This window comes from Carassius carassius, chromosome 32, assembly GCF_963082965.1.
Source record: "Carassius carassius chromosome 32, fCarCar2.1, whole genome shotgun sequence".
Classification (NCBI taxonomy): Eukaryota; Metazoa; Chordata; class Actinopteri; order Cypriniformes; family Cyprinidae; genus Carassius; species Carassius carassius.
Genome location: NC_081786.1, coordinates 5,693,386 through 5,707,274, shown reverse-complemented (window position 1 = coordinate 5,707,274; position 13,889 = coordinate 5,693,386). Strand labels below are relative to the sequence as shown.

General features: G+C 39.2%; 1 protein-coding gene across 9 annotated transcripts in view; it reads right to left on the bottom strand.

Annotated features, from left to right (window-relative positions):
- Window positions 1-13,889, bottom strand: part of ralgapa1 (Ral GTPase activating protein catalytic subunit alpha 1) — a 66,155-nt gene that overhangs the window by 41,846 nt on the left and 10,420 nt on the right. For 5 of the 9 annotated variants that reach the window (XR_009424965.1, XM_059519993.1, XM_059519990.1 and 2 more), the window contains exons 10-21: window positions 13,033-13,278; window positions 12,536-12,706; window positions 12,107-12,235; window positions 11,809-11,957; window positions 11,594-11,717; window positions 11,232-11,469; window positions 10,919-11,083; window positions 7,854-7,994; window positions 5,370-6,608; window positions 1,110-1,234; window positions 697-910; window positions 433-609 (exon numbers count right to left, since the gene is read on the bottom strand). Coding sequence is in view for 8 of the 9 variants with exons in the window: in XM_059519993.1 (XP_059375976.1) it covers window positions 433-609; window positions 697-910; window positions 1,110-1,234; window positions 5,370-6,608; window positions 7,854-7,994; window positions 10,919-11,083; window positions 11,232-11,469; window positions 11,594-11,717; window positions 11,809-11,957; window positions 12,107-12,235; window positions 12,536-12,706; window positions 13,033-13,278 (3,118 nt within the window). In the remaining variant the exon portion in view is untranslated. The remainder of the gene's footprint in view (window positions 1-432; window positions 610-696; window positions 911-1,109; window positions 1,235-5,369; window positions 6,609-7,853; window positions 7,995-10,918; window positions 11,084-11,231; window positions 11,470-11,593; window positions 11,718-11,808; window positions 11,958-12,106; window positions 12,236-12,535; window positions 12,707-13,032; window positions 13,279-13,889) is intronic. The other 4 variants (XM_059519997.1, XM_059519996.1, XM_059519995.1 and 1 more) reach the window with 3 other exon arrangements.

The following is a 13,889-nucleotide window of genomic DNA, read 5'->3' as shown; positions in this document are numbered from 1 at the left end:
GCAACTACAACATATGTGTTGTTCTGTGCATGTTAAAATTGAAACGTAAACCTAAAGAAATCTTGTGAATGGTTTGAAATCAAATAATACAATACTCTTGAAATCATCAAATATGCATTTACAAATATTATGTATTAGCAAGTTTTTAAATTCAAATTTCAAACCACAAGAGCTTACACTGAATTAAATGCCAGATAGAGTTTAATATATAGTCTGTACATTTATTTATTTTATCTATTCATTTAATTTCCTTTTTTATTTACTTATATGCAAATAACTACATACAATCTTTCCATCCCCTAAAATTATAGACTTCTTAAAATGATGACTTTTGTTATCTATGTTTCTCACAGTGATGATAGCAGTTCAGAACCTACAAACATTCAGTTATCTGTCCTCTACACCGTGTTGTATATGAGTGTGAGTGTGTACCAGTAATGGTGACAGTGTCAGCTGACAGGCCGTGCTGACTGAGGCTGCTGGTCTCGGAGTCAATGTGGAGTGTTGTGAGACTGGAAAGCTCCTGTTCCTCTGCGGTCTGACCTGCTCCTCCCAAACTATCCTGATCCACATAAGCCAGAGCAGATGTTTCAGGGGGGAAGATGAAATCTGCAGACAAACACACGAGTTTCATTATCAACTTCTTTTAAAACCCAATACTGGCTTGTCCCTTTAAATTCCACCAGAACGACTTACTTTCAAATTTGCTGTCATACTGAAAAGCATTGAAAGAATCTGATTGGCTGTCGGAGCTTATGAGGTCACTTCCACTGGCGCTGGCTGGGGAGGTCCATTCAGAGGGCACACCGGGGTCGTCTGCAGGACGCGTGGCGTTCTGACGGTTCAGGAGCTCTGGTAGATCTTTGGGGATTTCCAAACTTCCTGGGCTACTGCCACGCCTCGTCATACCCTAAAAAGAACATAGGAAAACCATAATATACAGTACAATGATATATAATGATATAATGATATATATAATTAGTTAAGCATTATGCAGCATTTAGCAGACATGTGATCCTATATCTAAGCAGTTCAAGTTTAGATAGAACTATGCTTTAATGAGATGTAGTTTTAGAAACTAGGCATACTGAATGTTTGCATGGACATACAGTAGTGCTTCTGGCCCTCAGTCTCTCCTGGATGAACTCGTCCATGAGGTCACTGACATTAGGGTTGCTGCTGCCAGCATCGTTGGACATGGGCCTCATCTTCGGTGTCAGCTCATCTTTATTGGCTGAGTCAACAGGCACAGAAAGACACATCGGTATTTTACAGGTACCTCCCAAAAAGGGTGCAAAAACAGATGACCTAGCAGAATGACATGTACTAACTGACTCTCTCTCTTTGTAGCGGTGTCTGACTCTCTCTACAGCACTTGAATATAATTATACATTTGTTTATTTGAGTTTGGGGACAGTGAGTAAATAAACACATTTTTCTTAAAGGACAACAGCGCCATTTAGTTTTTTGCTCGTGTTTTAGATTCGCCTTTTTCCATATCTTTTATAGATTTATTTTTAAATTGATATTTTACTTAGTTTTGGGGTGGGTATGGTGTTTTTAAGTTAATATTAAAAAAATAATATCGTAAATTATTGCAATTTAAAATTACTTTAATTTAATCATTTATTTAAAAAAGCAATTTATCCCGGTGAATTTTCATCAGTAATTACTCCAGTCTTCAGTGTCACATGATCCTTCAGAAATAATTTTAATATGTTGATTTGCTCAAGAAATATTTCTAAATTTCAATGATAAAATTAGTTTTTGGAAAACTGATATTTTTCATATTTTTGTGAAAACTGTGATAAATTTCTTGTATAGGACTCTTTAATTAATAGAAAGTTCAAAAGAACACCATTTATTATATATATATATAATATATAGAATATATTCTATATATATATATAGAAACCTTTGTTAAATATAAACAACTTTTTTTATTGATTTAATACATCCTTATTGTAAGTCTTTCAAAAATAAACATATAAATACATCATACTGACCCCAAACAGTTAAAGAGGAGGGACTGTTTTCTTTTTTAATCTTGTAAAATCAGCTTAAATTAGCATGAAACCAATTAATCATGGATGTGATGCTTGAATCTACGTTAAACAATACTGTAAAATAGTTTGTGGTGAAAAACTGAGCAAATGAAACTAAGCACTATTGCCCTTTAAACACAACCAAAATCCTTTGACATTAAACTCATAAAACACTAAACCAGAACACATACAGAAAAACAAATTCTTAAATGGAAGCCAACCACAAAACTGATTTCAGCTTTGAAGCGATGCAGTTACTCACAGTTCATGCAGTCCCCAAACAGAGACAAACAGAGAGAGAGACAGAGCAAACCCTGGAAGTCCAAACCTAAGAGTTAGTGAGCCTAGGGCTGGGCGATATGGAGCAAAAAATATATCTCGATATATTTTGCTATATCTCGATATACGATATATATCTCGATATCTTTACAGGAAAAATAACCCCCCAAAAACTACTGCAAAAACAAATATGCCAAATATTACATGTTTAGGGCCCTATGAAACTTTTTATTTTTTCTTCACCATATGTTTTATTGTTACCTAATTCTGTGTTTTAGCATGTGTAATTATTTAAATGCATAAAAACAACTTCATTAGTTCTTAAAAAATTCTACACTAATTCTTACAATAGCCTTATGTGAAATGTTTTTTCCCTTCAGAAATTCTGTGTATTTACATTTTTCTGGTTATCAAATGAAGGCATAAAACATTAATTTAATTTATCTTTTAATTATTTAAAATTAAGCAAACTTTATTTTTTGGTAAACAAAGGGGATTTACTATTAAAAATAAAACATGGAAGAAATGTTGTGTGATTATTCCTTTAAAAATTATGTTCGTTTCTTTTTAATAGTAATAGTAGTGGGCTATGTACATTCTGCTGAACAATAGTACTAGACTTCTGGCAAATACTTTTATTTTGACGAACCGTTACAGTTCTGTGTATGTGATACTACAGTCTATGATGTGATATATGACGCTAGTTTTACTCAAATCAAACGGTCAGATGCTCATGAAGTGACTGTCAGAGCAGTTCTGGATGTGTTTACGTCCTGATTTAGTGAGATGACAGAAGCTGAAATCACCGCGAGCGTCACGCACGCTTCTGTGTGTTTAATGAATGAAGACGCGCTTCTGCGCCAACACAGACATGCAGGATTCATATTTAAATCGACCTTTACAGCTTAATATTTGCATATATTAGTCCATATCGTGATATGATATAAGTGCAATGACCTACTTTTGATTAATTAATTCAAAATTTGACAAATGCCGTGCCATTCCGCGTTAAACTGTAAATTCTGTTTTTATGACTGGATTCTGCGATTCCCTTCGCGTTTTCTGCATCGTGGAAATCATTGGGCCATACAGTAGACATCTGCCTGCTGTTCGCCCGATTCCGAAAACCGAAGTATCTCCATATAATGGAGCCAGTTGTCCTTTTTTTTGAGACTAGTTCTATACACGCGAGGGGAGGGGGGACAAAAGCAAGGAGGCGGGGGGCGAGCGAGCGGGGGCGAGCACAGCACAGAGAAGGCAAACAAGGAAAGTGGCGGAATCAGAATTAAATATAAACAATATATCGATATTTACGATATGTCAAAATCCATATCGTGTTTAAAAAATATCTCGATATATTTTAAATATCGAGATATCGCCCACCCCTAAGTGAGCCTTATGCTGACTGTGGTTAAAGTGAGACAGCAGTGAGTATGTTAGAGGAGCCACCCACAGCAAGACGAGGCAGCCTTCATCCCAAAAGCAAAGGGTTAGGGAACCATTGGTTAACAACAAATCATACCAATACGGCAGGGTGCTGACTTTGGGCATATGGATGCTTCTAGAAGACTGGTTAGTTTAGACAACAAGCTGTGTTTAAGTCACAAGGGCCCTGATTAACTAACAGCTTGTGTAACTGAACTGTCCACAGGAGCCGTTCTATTGTGATGCCTGCTACTACACTATAGGCAAGCTTTTAACACACAGTACCACAAGACTTCACTCTGAGAATGATAGTGCTGCTCTCTACTGGTCATACAAAACATTGCACCTATGGCAACTACAACAACTGCGTATGGTTACAAGTTTTTAATCACTCTTAGATGAAAATTCTGTCATCATTTATGCATTGTTGTTCCAAACCCTGGATAACTAAAAAGTTTATATATTGCAGAGGGATCAAAGTGCTGTGTCTCAAAACAGGAAACTACTGAGCTTCAAAAATGACAAAATAGCATCACAAAAGTAGTGGTGTGCAATATACATTTTCAAGAATAATATCATTTTAACAAAGTGCAAGCTAAAACTATCAAGTGTTTCACTCACTTTAAAAATAAAATCAAAACATACCTTAAGAATATGCATTCACAGCATTATTAGAATGCAGATAGAATGCCAATGAAAACAGTTCCAAACAAAGTTGGAGCAGAATTGTTTTGCAATGGTTTCTTAATTATGCTTATGAATGAGTCATTCGAATGACTGACTTAATGACATTTTTTTTTAATTCACTGACTTCACAAGCATCATTAAAACTTTCAATAATTTCATAATGAAATTTAAAAAAAAAAAACTATACACATACAATTGTAATTGCAGTGTAAACGTATTCAATGCCATCTCTTCATATTTAAAGTGTCATTTCATTTCATTTTACTTAACTTTTCAGTATGTTTTTTTTTTTATCTAATAGGTCTCTACACATACATATATACAGTCTGCGCAATCATACTATTGGACACCCCAATCGTACGACTAGGAAAGCTTACTTTTAAGGTGTTTTTTTGTCATTTTTGAAGCCCTAGTCACAATTATAAAAATGAACACTCAGGAAATTCCGAGGTTATAAAAGATGAAGGAATTATCATTTTTGGGTGCACTATTCAGTAAAATTATGTTATTAAGATTTGTACAAATTAAAACACATAACATTAGGTTGTTTTAAAGATCACTGTGTTTTATGAATGTGTCAGTGAGCATGTGTGTGCATGTACATGTGTGAGAGATTGACAGAGGGCGGGGAGGTAGGCACGAGGCCGCATGCAGCATCCAGGGGAATAGGGGCAGCAGAGATTAGGTCCCAGAAGCTTGAGGAGGAGGGGAAGCCGTCCCACAGGTAGGGGACCGTTGGTCTTTTGGGAGTCTTTTTTTTTTTTGGAATTGAGCTACTTTGAACGAAAATACAAAAAAAGGCTTCAATTCAATCCACATTCAGCAAAAATCAAACAGTCACAAGAAAAGAGAGAAAAAAAGGGAAAACGCACAGGCGCTTTGTTCACATTTTGCATGTCTTCCATGTTGACATCGAGCCGACCGAGTCCTCACCTGATGTTTTTCTTCCAAAATAGCCCATAACGTGAGTGTACAGGTCCTTCAGGTGGGCCTCAGAGGGAGGCGCTTTGCTGTGACGCTGGGGCGACGCCGCCTGGGCCTTGGGTTTGGAGAGAGCGTGGACCATAGACTTATACACCCCGCCCAACAGCGCCGCCTGCTGCTGCCGTGATGGGCTGCACCCTGACTCCTGAGACCTAGAACGGGACCCCCGTGGGCGGAGAGTCGGGCGACCGAGTCGGCCGCGTCTAGCCCCGCTGATGGAGCCTCTATCCCGCTCGACCGACTCGCAACAGGTGACCCCCTCCCCCACACCCTTCGCCGCTGCCCCGCTTGCCCCAACCGAGTGGCTGCTGAAGTGGCCAAGACGGCGGAGACGGGTCTTCCAGGGTGCCTCTTTGGGGTCCAGAGGGTTGTGAAACTGCACAGACTCTGTGGATGGGCGGAAGCTGACGTGGACACCACCGCTGTGGTGCTTTTTGGGGTCAGGATGGGATAGCTTGGGCCTCGGTACAACCTGGCAAGCCTGCGGACTAAGCTCGCTCTCGCTAGCCCTGTCAGTGGCATTCTGCCGGTGTAACTGTGTGACTTTGCTGCCCTCTGCTGGCTGCGTACTAACACTTATATCCCAATCACATTCTTCTAAACACTCGTACAAACTTTTCTCACTCTGCTCCATCTCTTTATCCCATTCTAGCGCCCAATCCCCACTGCCCCAAAACTGCATCTGCCTGTTATCTACACCTGCTTCCACTTTGTCCTCTTTGCTACAAATCTCCCCTAAAGCGCTGAAGACGTCCTCCTCCCCTTCTCCCTCGATCTGATTGGTCGAGGCTGCTGCTGGACAGGACCAATCAGGGATAAAGGGGGGTTGCTGCCCTGGCATCTGGCAGAGATGGTCATAGATGCTTTCGCCCACCTCCAGGGATGCCTGGCTGTCAGGGAGTTGGTGTGGGTCAGTAAGCTGGTGTGGGACGGGGGAACTGTGGGGGGACTCAGTGGTGGTGGTGGTAAAGTGGGAGGAGAGAGAGGGACTGTCAGAGACAGGAAGTGCACCTTTGACCCGTTCTGCGATGAAGGGCTCCATGATGTCAGAGGCGCTGCTACTGCGGGGGAGCGGAGGCTGCTCCAGCTCACCGGAAGCGGAAAACACCTCGGATGATGGGGTCTCCTCACTTTGAGAGCAGTGGCGGATCCGTGACCCGCGCTGGACAATGGGAGGTTCCTCCAGGTCTGTACACGAACAGATATATATTGATCAGCACGTTTAAAGATGCAAGTGTGTTTATTCAGCAATATGGTGAGTAATATTATCTTAAAGACACAAGTTTTAAAATTTCAGATACCTAAGAGGTGATGAAAAGACCTAGAAAGTGTTATCATATTAAATGATCCACAGTGGCTACATTTTACATGCAAAACCACATGCATACATTACATACAATTAAATCTACTGAAATTTTTAAATTAACCTCAAAGGGTAAATTAAACATATAAGATCACAAGCAAAAATAAAGCAAATCTCTTTAAAAGAAACATAAATGAATGCTTCTATTTTGACATTCTCTCAGTTGTTCTAGATATATATTATGATCATGAAATGCAGAAAAAGGTAAATGCTGTAGAGGGTATTTTTCTCAAACGTTCTGGGTGTGAAGAGGGATTATACTGGATGAATGGTGATGCAAGAAGGATAATACTGTAGATTTTCAAGACGAGGAAAAGAAACCAGTACAGACACAAACACACACATGCAGGACTCAATAGTTCTGTTGGGTGAAGTGCACACAAAGAAATGTCTGGGTCATGTTCCACCCCAAACTAACAAAGAACAACCCTTAACTTGCATTATTATAAGCTGTAAATGCTAATTTCCACACCTATTAATAGGTGTTTAATTTAAGTTTAACTAATGAATTAACATTCATGTACTCTGAACAATTAAAAGGGTATATTAAGAAATGACCATTAAACTAGACTAATATATGTAAAAAAATAAATATATATATTTATTGTTAAGTTTGATGACTACTAAATTAACTATTTTTAAACAAATTGTACCGTATAGTAAAACTTAATTTTTTTTATTGTATTTTCTAGCCAAAAAACTAATAATAAAAAAATAAAATGAATCCAGATGGGAAAATATAATGGTAAAAGTAGTATTACATTTATTTTTTTATTTCGTCAAAATATGAATTTGTGGATAAATGTGACCAAAACATTCATCCTGTCAGAAAGCATTTGCATCAATGCATGAGGCTTTAAAGCAACGATGAATGAGAAGGAAATATTGCACATTAAACACACAAAACACTCATTCAGTTCTATTAAATTAAAATGACTATACTACACATAAAACAGACAGGCAGGGGGCGCTAACTAGAGGAAGTGTAGCACACATACATATACATGCACATCCATAGGCCGGGACGCAGTCAGAGGCGAGAGTGCCGATACAGGCGTAGAGGGCTCTACCTGACAGCTCGTCAGCTAGGGGAGTGAGGACAGAATCAGGCAGAAGAGGGTGTACGGGGTGGATCAGGACAGGTGCGCTTTTAGCACTGCGGATAAAGGCTGAGGACAGCAGACTGTCCCCCGTAGAGCAACTACGCAGAGCTACAGACCGCGCACACACCCGGGAAGAGAAAAAGAGAAGAACGACAAGAAGATGGAGAGTGTGAGGGAGAAAGGGAAATGGGACAAAGAGAGATAAGAAGTGATGGAGGGACACGGGAGAAGTTAGGGAAGAGAAAGACATGATGGAGAGAGAGAGAAAAAGAGAAAGTGATGGCAGAAAGCAGTGAGCATTGCAAACAAGAGGTAAAGAAGTGACCTTATCTGTGCATATCAGATCAGCACTGACATACACATGAACATCATGTCACTGGTATATCTAGATTGTGAAGTGTATGGGAGAAACATGACATGTTAAAATCATTCCATCTTGTTTTGGATAAGTCACATGACAGTGTTTTTTTTTAGCCTAAGTCTGCACTCCCATTTACAAACTATGTGCACTATGTAGTCAGCTAGATTAGGTGTTAGGTGACATATATTAAGGCAGTGGTTCCCAACCTTTTTCAACTCGCGGCCCACACAACCACACACGTTTGCGCGGCCCACTGCAAAAAAATGAACTGACCCCGCTATGGTTTGTTAATAACTTAGTACTCAGAAGCTAGATTGTTAACTGTCTTTGTTGAATGAACTAGGGCTGTGCATTATGGACAAAAAAAAAAAAACTATCGTGATTTCTTTGATCAATTTTGCGATTTCGTTTTTAAATAACGATTTTGACACACAGATATGCTTTACAGTCATTAATGCATTCAGGATGAATTTGAAACATATTTCCAAAAAGAAAACCAATTAGAGCTTTATCAAAAAGTTGTGACGTCTCTAGAACAGACATAAGTCAAAATAATCACTATAGTAATGGTGTAATAAAATTTCTAGACTTATGGCAAAAAAAATAAATAAATAAATCCCATGTCCAGGGACTTTTTTTTTTCTTTTTTTGCCATGCATTTTTCATGGAGCTCAGTAATTGTAGCGGTGCCTCAGGTGTTGAAATAGATTTGTTTTACATTATACAGGTTCACACGTACTCTGTTTGCAGTGAGTATACAGTACGTGTATGCGATGCAGAAGCAGCAGCGAGAGCGCATTATTGTAACGTGAAAGCACATTAAAATAATGCACGAGCGCGAATCTCTCTGTTCACACGCAGATTTCCTTTGCTCTGTCACAAAACCAGACGTGCTTGCTCAGATACACGCTGCTCTGCCCGGAGAGAGTGCGTGCACTTAAAACTGTCTCCTCTCACTTAAACTGCGTCCTGTGCACTGACAACTCTCTCTATGCTCATGTGCTAGATATTAATTATTTTCGCACGTTTTTATTTCTAGCCTTTTACCGTGTGCATTGTGAACGCTCTGATCCCTCAACATGGGCTCGGAAAAAATACGCATCACAGACAGTGTGTGAACCTGGAGTAAGGCATATGCCCAGTCGGTTCAGTCTGATTGGATCGGATAGCATAGGCTACTGCGGGAGGTCAGTGTTTTGTTATTTAATTATATATATATATATATATATATATATATATATATATATATATATATATGAAATGATGTTATTATGTTATGACTTAGACATTTTTACATATATATATATATATATATATATATATATATAAAACAATATTATTATTTCTTGTAATAGTAATTGAGTAACTGGCGGCCCACCAGCAATACCACCGGCCCACAGGTTGAAAACCACTGTATTAAGGTATTAATATTACAAAATATGAATTTATATCATCACACGGTGTTGAAAATAGTATGTAAAAGCACCAAGATGCAATGCAGTACACACAACTGTTCAAAAGTCTGGGATCAGTAAAAAAAAAAATTAAAAATTAACTGAATAAAATACTTTGATTCAGTAAGGGCTCATCAAGTTAATCAGAACGTTAAAGACACTGTTATTATAACAAAATATTTCTATTTCAAACAAATGCTGTTTTTTTGGACTTTGTCTTTATCAGCCTGAAAAAATTTATTACAAAAATATTAAGCAGCACAACTGTGTTTAACATTGAGAATAATAAGAAATCTTTCTTAAGCAGCAAATCAGCATATTAAAATGATTTCTGACGGATCATGTGACACTGTTAATTTCAGCTTTGCCATCACAGGAATAAATTACATTTTAAAATGTATTATACTGGAAAATAAGAGACTTCTTTCAAAAACATTTTAAAATCTTAGTAACCCCAAACCTTTGAGCAGTAGTGCTTTATTGTACATCAGTCCATGCTTTATAGGTTAATATTACCCACAGTCCTTGTACTATAAAAAAGGAGTTTGTGAGTTATTCAGCTTCACAATGTTGTAAGTATAGCCATAATAGCAGTAGTAATAGTGAATTTTACAGTAAGGAGTTTAACTAGAAGCTAACGGACAAAGTATGCAATAGAGTATAGGGTATCAAAAGCAATTGTATTACATTACACTATCATAATACACTAAAACAAGTGTAATACTGACAAAAAAAAAATGCATGCCAAGTATGATGCAATCTGTGCAGTCACATTTATCATACTTTGCGAAATCCAGTCATTTCAATAGAAATCCACTCGATCTGGAATATCGTTTTAGGATGAAATATTTTCGCACTAGGTTCAAGTTGGTTACGTGAAAGAACTATTCGGATCATGTTGAAAAGCTTCTTGGTTTAAAAGTGATTTCTGCTTATGAGGTGCTTCATACATCTCGATACTATTGACAACAGACATTTTTGCCCACAAACTTTTGCCGAAATTACACTAATGTGACTACACCTCAAAGGACATTGTTTAACACAATCATGCTCTCTCCTTGTAAATATCTACATCTTTGCTCATCTTTGTCTTTCTGAACCAGGCTCACAGAGTAATGCAGATAAAAACATAAGCAAAGGTTGCACCATTTGAAACAACCTAAAATAAGTTTAAACTGACAGGAAGAGAGGACAAGAAGTGTTTGAAGCACACTCACCCACTGTCTTCTGTCTGACGATGCTTCTGGCCTTCTCGATGCCTGGTGAGCCAGCAGTGGTAGCGCTGCGCTGTCTCATGACAGCAGCCTGGCCTGGTGGGTCTCGACTCCAGCCTTTGGAGAACGACCTATCCACAGTGATTTTCTGGCACTCGTGGGCGCCACCTAGAGGTAGCAGGGACAACTATATCATGTATACGTATGATAGTGAAGCTGGTATGAGAGCTTAAGTTGGCATGTTGTGCAACTACCTTCGTCTGTGTGCAAGCATTAAAAGTATTCATTGTGATTTTGTATTTTTGTAGAAACTCACCTTTGCCTTTGTGTTTTTTCTGTTTCTGCTCACTGAGCTTGTCCAGGGGCAGCTCGTTCAGGTCCAGGCTGTAAAGGTTGCGTGCTAGTACCTTGGTAAGTGTCTCCATGGTGAGGGACCACTCAGTGACCAGCTCCTCCCAGCAGGTGAGAGATGAGAGTACAGACAGCAGGTCGTCCCACAGCTCCCGAGAGATGTACACATTCAGATTCCCTTTGATCCAGGCCACAATCAGAGTCTGAACAGGAAGACTACATCAGACACTTCAACATATGAACCAGAAAGTTCATAGTTAATTAAGTTTTAATATTTATAATTTTTATTTTTAAGCTAACTGCTGTGGTATTGTAGTGGGGTGGTACCTGAAAAACGGCCCCAGCCAAACGGCCCGATAAAGTGTTACTCTTCTTCCCATAAGGCATAATAGATGGAGGCCTCTTCATCACACACTCAGTTACCCTCAGCAACACCAGCAAGATCTGCTCCCTGTGACAGACACAAATACAATCAGGTTTGAGCAGATATTACAAGCAGACAACGGATACCCAAGTAATGAAGTGCAGTGTCATGGTCATACCAGGTCTTCTGGTTCATGGTTTCATGCATGACCAGACTGCGGTATATATTGAGCACACGTTTGCACATGTCAACCTGCTCTTCCAAAAGTGACTTCAGCTCATTGGCTGCCTCCAGAAGGAAGACGTTGGAGGAGTTGGTGATGAAAACCTGTATAAAAAATAAAAAAAGACTGTAGTGGTGAACTGAGATGGAAGGAGTCAACTATTTTCACAGGGTTTGAACCTACAATCTACAACCAACAATCATTTGGTTTCCAGTCTAGATCGTAAATCAGCAGCACCAACACCTAAACTTACCTGTAGTGTGGCCTGGACACCAGCATGGACATTATACTCCAATTCCACAGAATCAGAGGATTTACTCCAAGAATTCCTACTACACCAATTAGGGTTTCGATTGTGAACGGACACCGTGAGCCCAATATCCTACACACAAAACAGAACAGACATTGATGACTGGTGTTTAAACAACAGCAGTACCGAATTAATAACAGACAATTGCTTAGATAGTCAATATAGAAACATTTGCTGTTTTATCTGTTTTATAAAAAAAAAATATTCTTACAAATATTATTATTATAATTTTATACCAATACCACCAATACAGCCAATACCACCACTGTTATGCCTGATGCAAAAAAACAGGGTCCAAGCTGTTGTGCAGGCTGACTCAGTGTGTAATAACCACCTTGGCGTTCCTCTGTTGTCAACTTCAGAGACACCTACCTCCTCTTCTTTATCAGTTCTCTGCTCGTGGGTGGAGTCCGGCTGGCCTGTGAATCGGTCTTCCTCTGGCTCTCTCATAAACACAGGCTTATCCTGCAGAGAGATCCACTCTTGATACACTCGCACCACCTTACGCATGGCTGCGGCCTCACACATGGGGAGCAGAAACGCCTGCAAAAATATAATACAGTCTTATATTCACAGACAGAATCAGTGTACAGATAGTATATACTTAGAGGTATCAGTGACTAAAGAGGTCGCACTAAAAAACCTTTGTACACATCAAGTGCACCATTCTGAATAGGGACTTTGAGATCTTCATAATATGGGCCATTACTATCCTTATTCATGTTTAACAATTCTCACACAGCATTTCCTCTTTGTGAACTCCAATCACCTTAGGACAAAGAAGTCCCTGATCAGAACAATCAACGTCTCTCAATGCAACTTCTTCAAAATGTGCCAGACTTCTTCCTCTTTCAATGATATAGAATTACCTGTCGAAAGATTTCAGTGATAAAGTTGACATTGGTTCTAGAGGAGCACAGGACCCGGCGCACCACCTCAATGTCGGTGAGGTGTTCTTCGTCCATGCTGCAGAGGCTGGAGGAGCTGGGCTCTCTCTCCGTCAGGGTGCTGGTGTTAGAGTGGGACTGCTCCGGTTCGCCAGTTCCACCTCCATCCAGACCATCTTGTCTGGGGCCGCCATCCTCACCTCGGGCAGCCAGGCCTGCCGCCGCTCTCTGAAACAGAAGCAGCATTGTAAAAACATTCAGCTTATTCAATGGTGTTGAGACACTAGGAGCTACCTGGGGTTAAATCTGTAACTGTGTAGCAAGACTTTAAACTAAAACCTCTTGTTACCAGTCCAGACCTTAGAGGGGTTGGTTCATCCAAAAATGAAAATTCTTTCATCATTTACTCACCCTCATGTCATTTCAAACAATAAGACTCTTCCTCTGCATCACCCTATCGTGAGAGTATCACATACGTAAACAACATATGCAACGTATGTATGTTAATAAGTTGTTTACATTCAGATCAAAGTTTAAACAACGTAAACAGTGTATCTGCTTACAGTGCTGCTGACACAGAACAGCATACGTTGTTTATGTATGTGATACTCTCCAAAATGGTGCTATAGGTTGACATGGATTGGACGAACTGTTGAATAAAGTCATTATTTTGTTTTCTTTGTGCACAACAAGTATTTTCGTAGCTTCGTACAATTATGGTTGAACCACTGATGTCACATGGATTATTTTAACAATGTTCTTGCTATGTTTCTTGTTCGTGTTAATTACAATGCTGTCTATGGGAGGGACAGAGAGCTCTCAGAATTCATCAAAATATC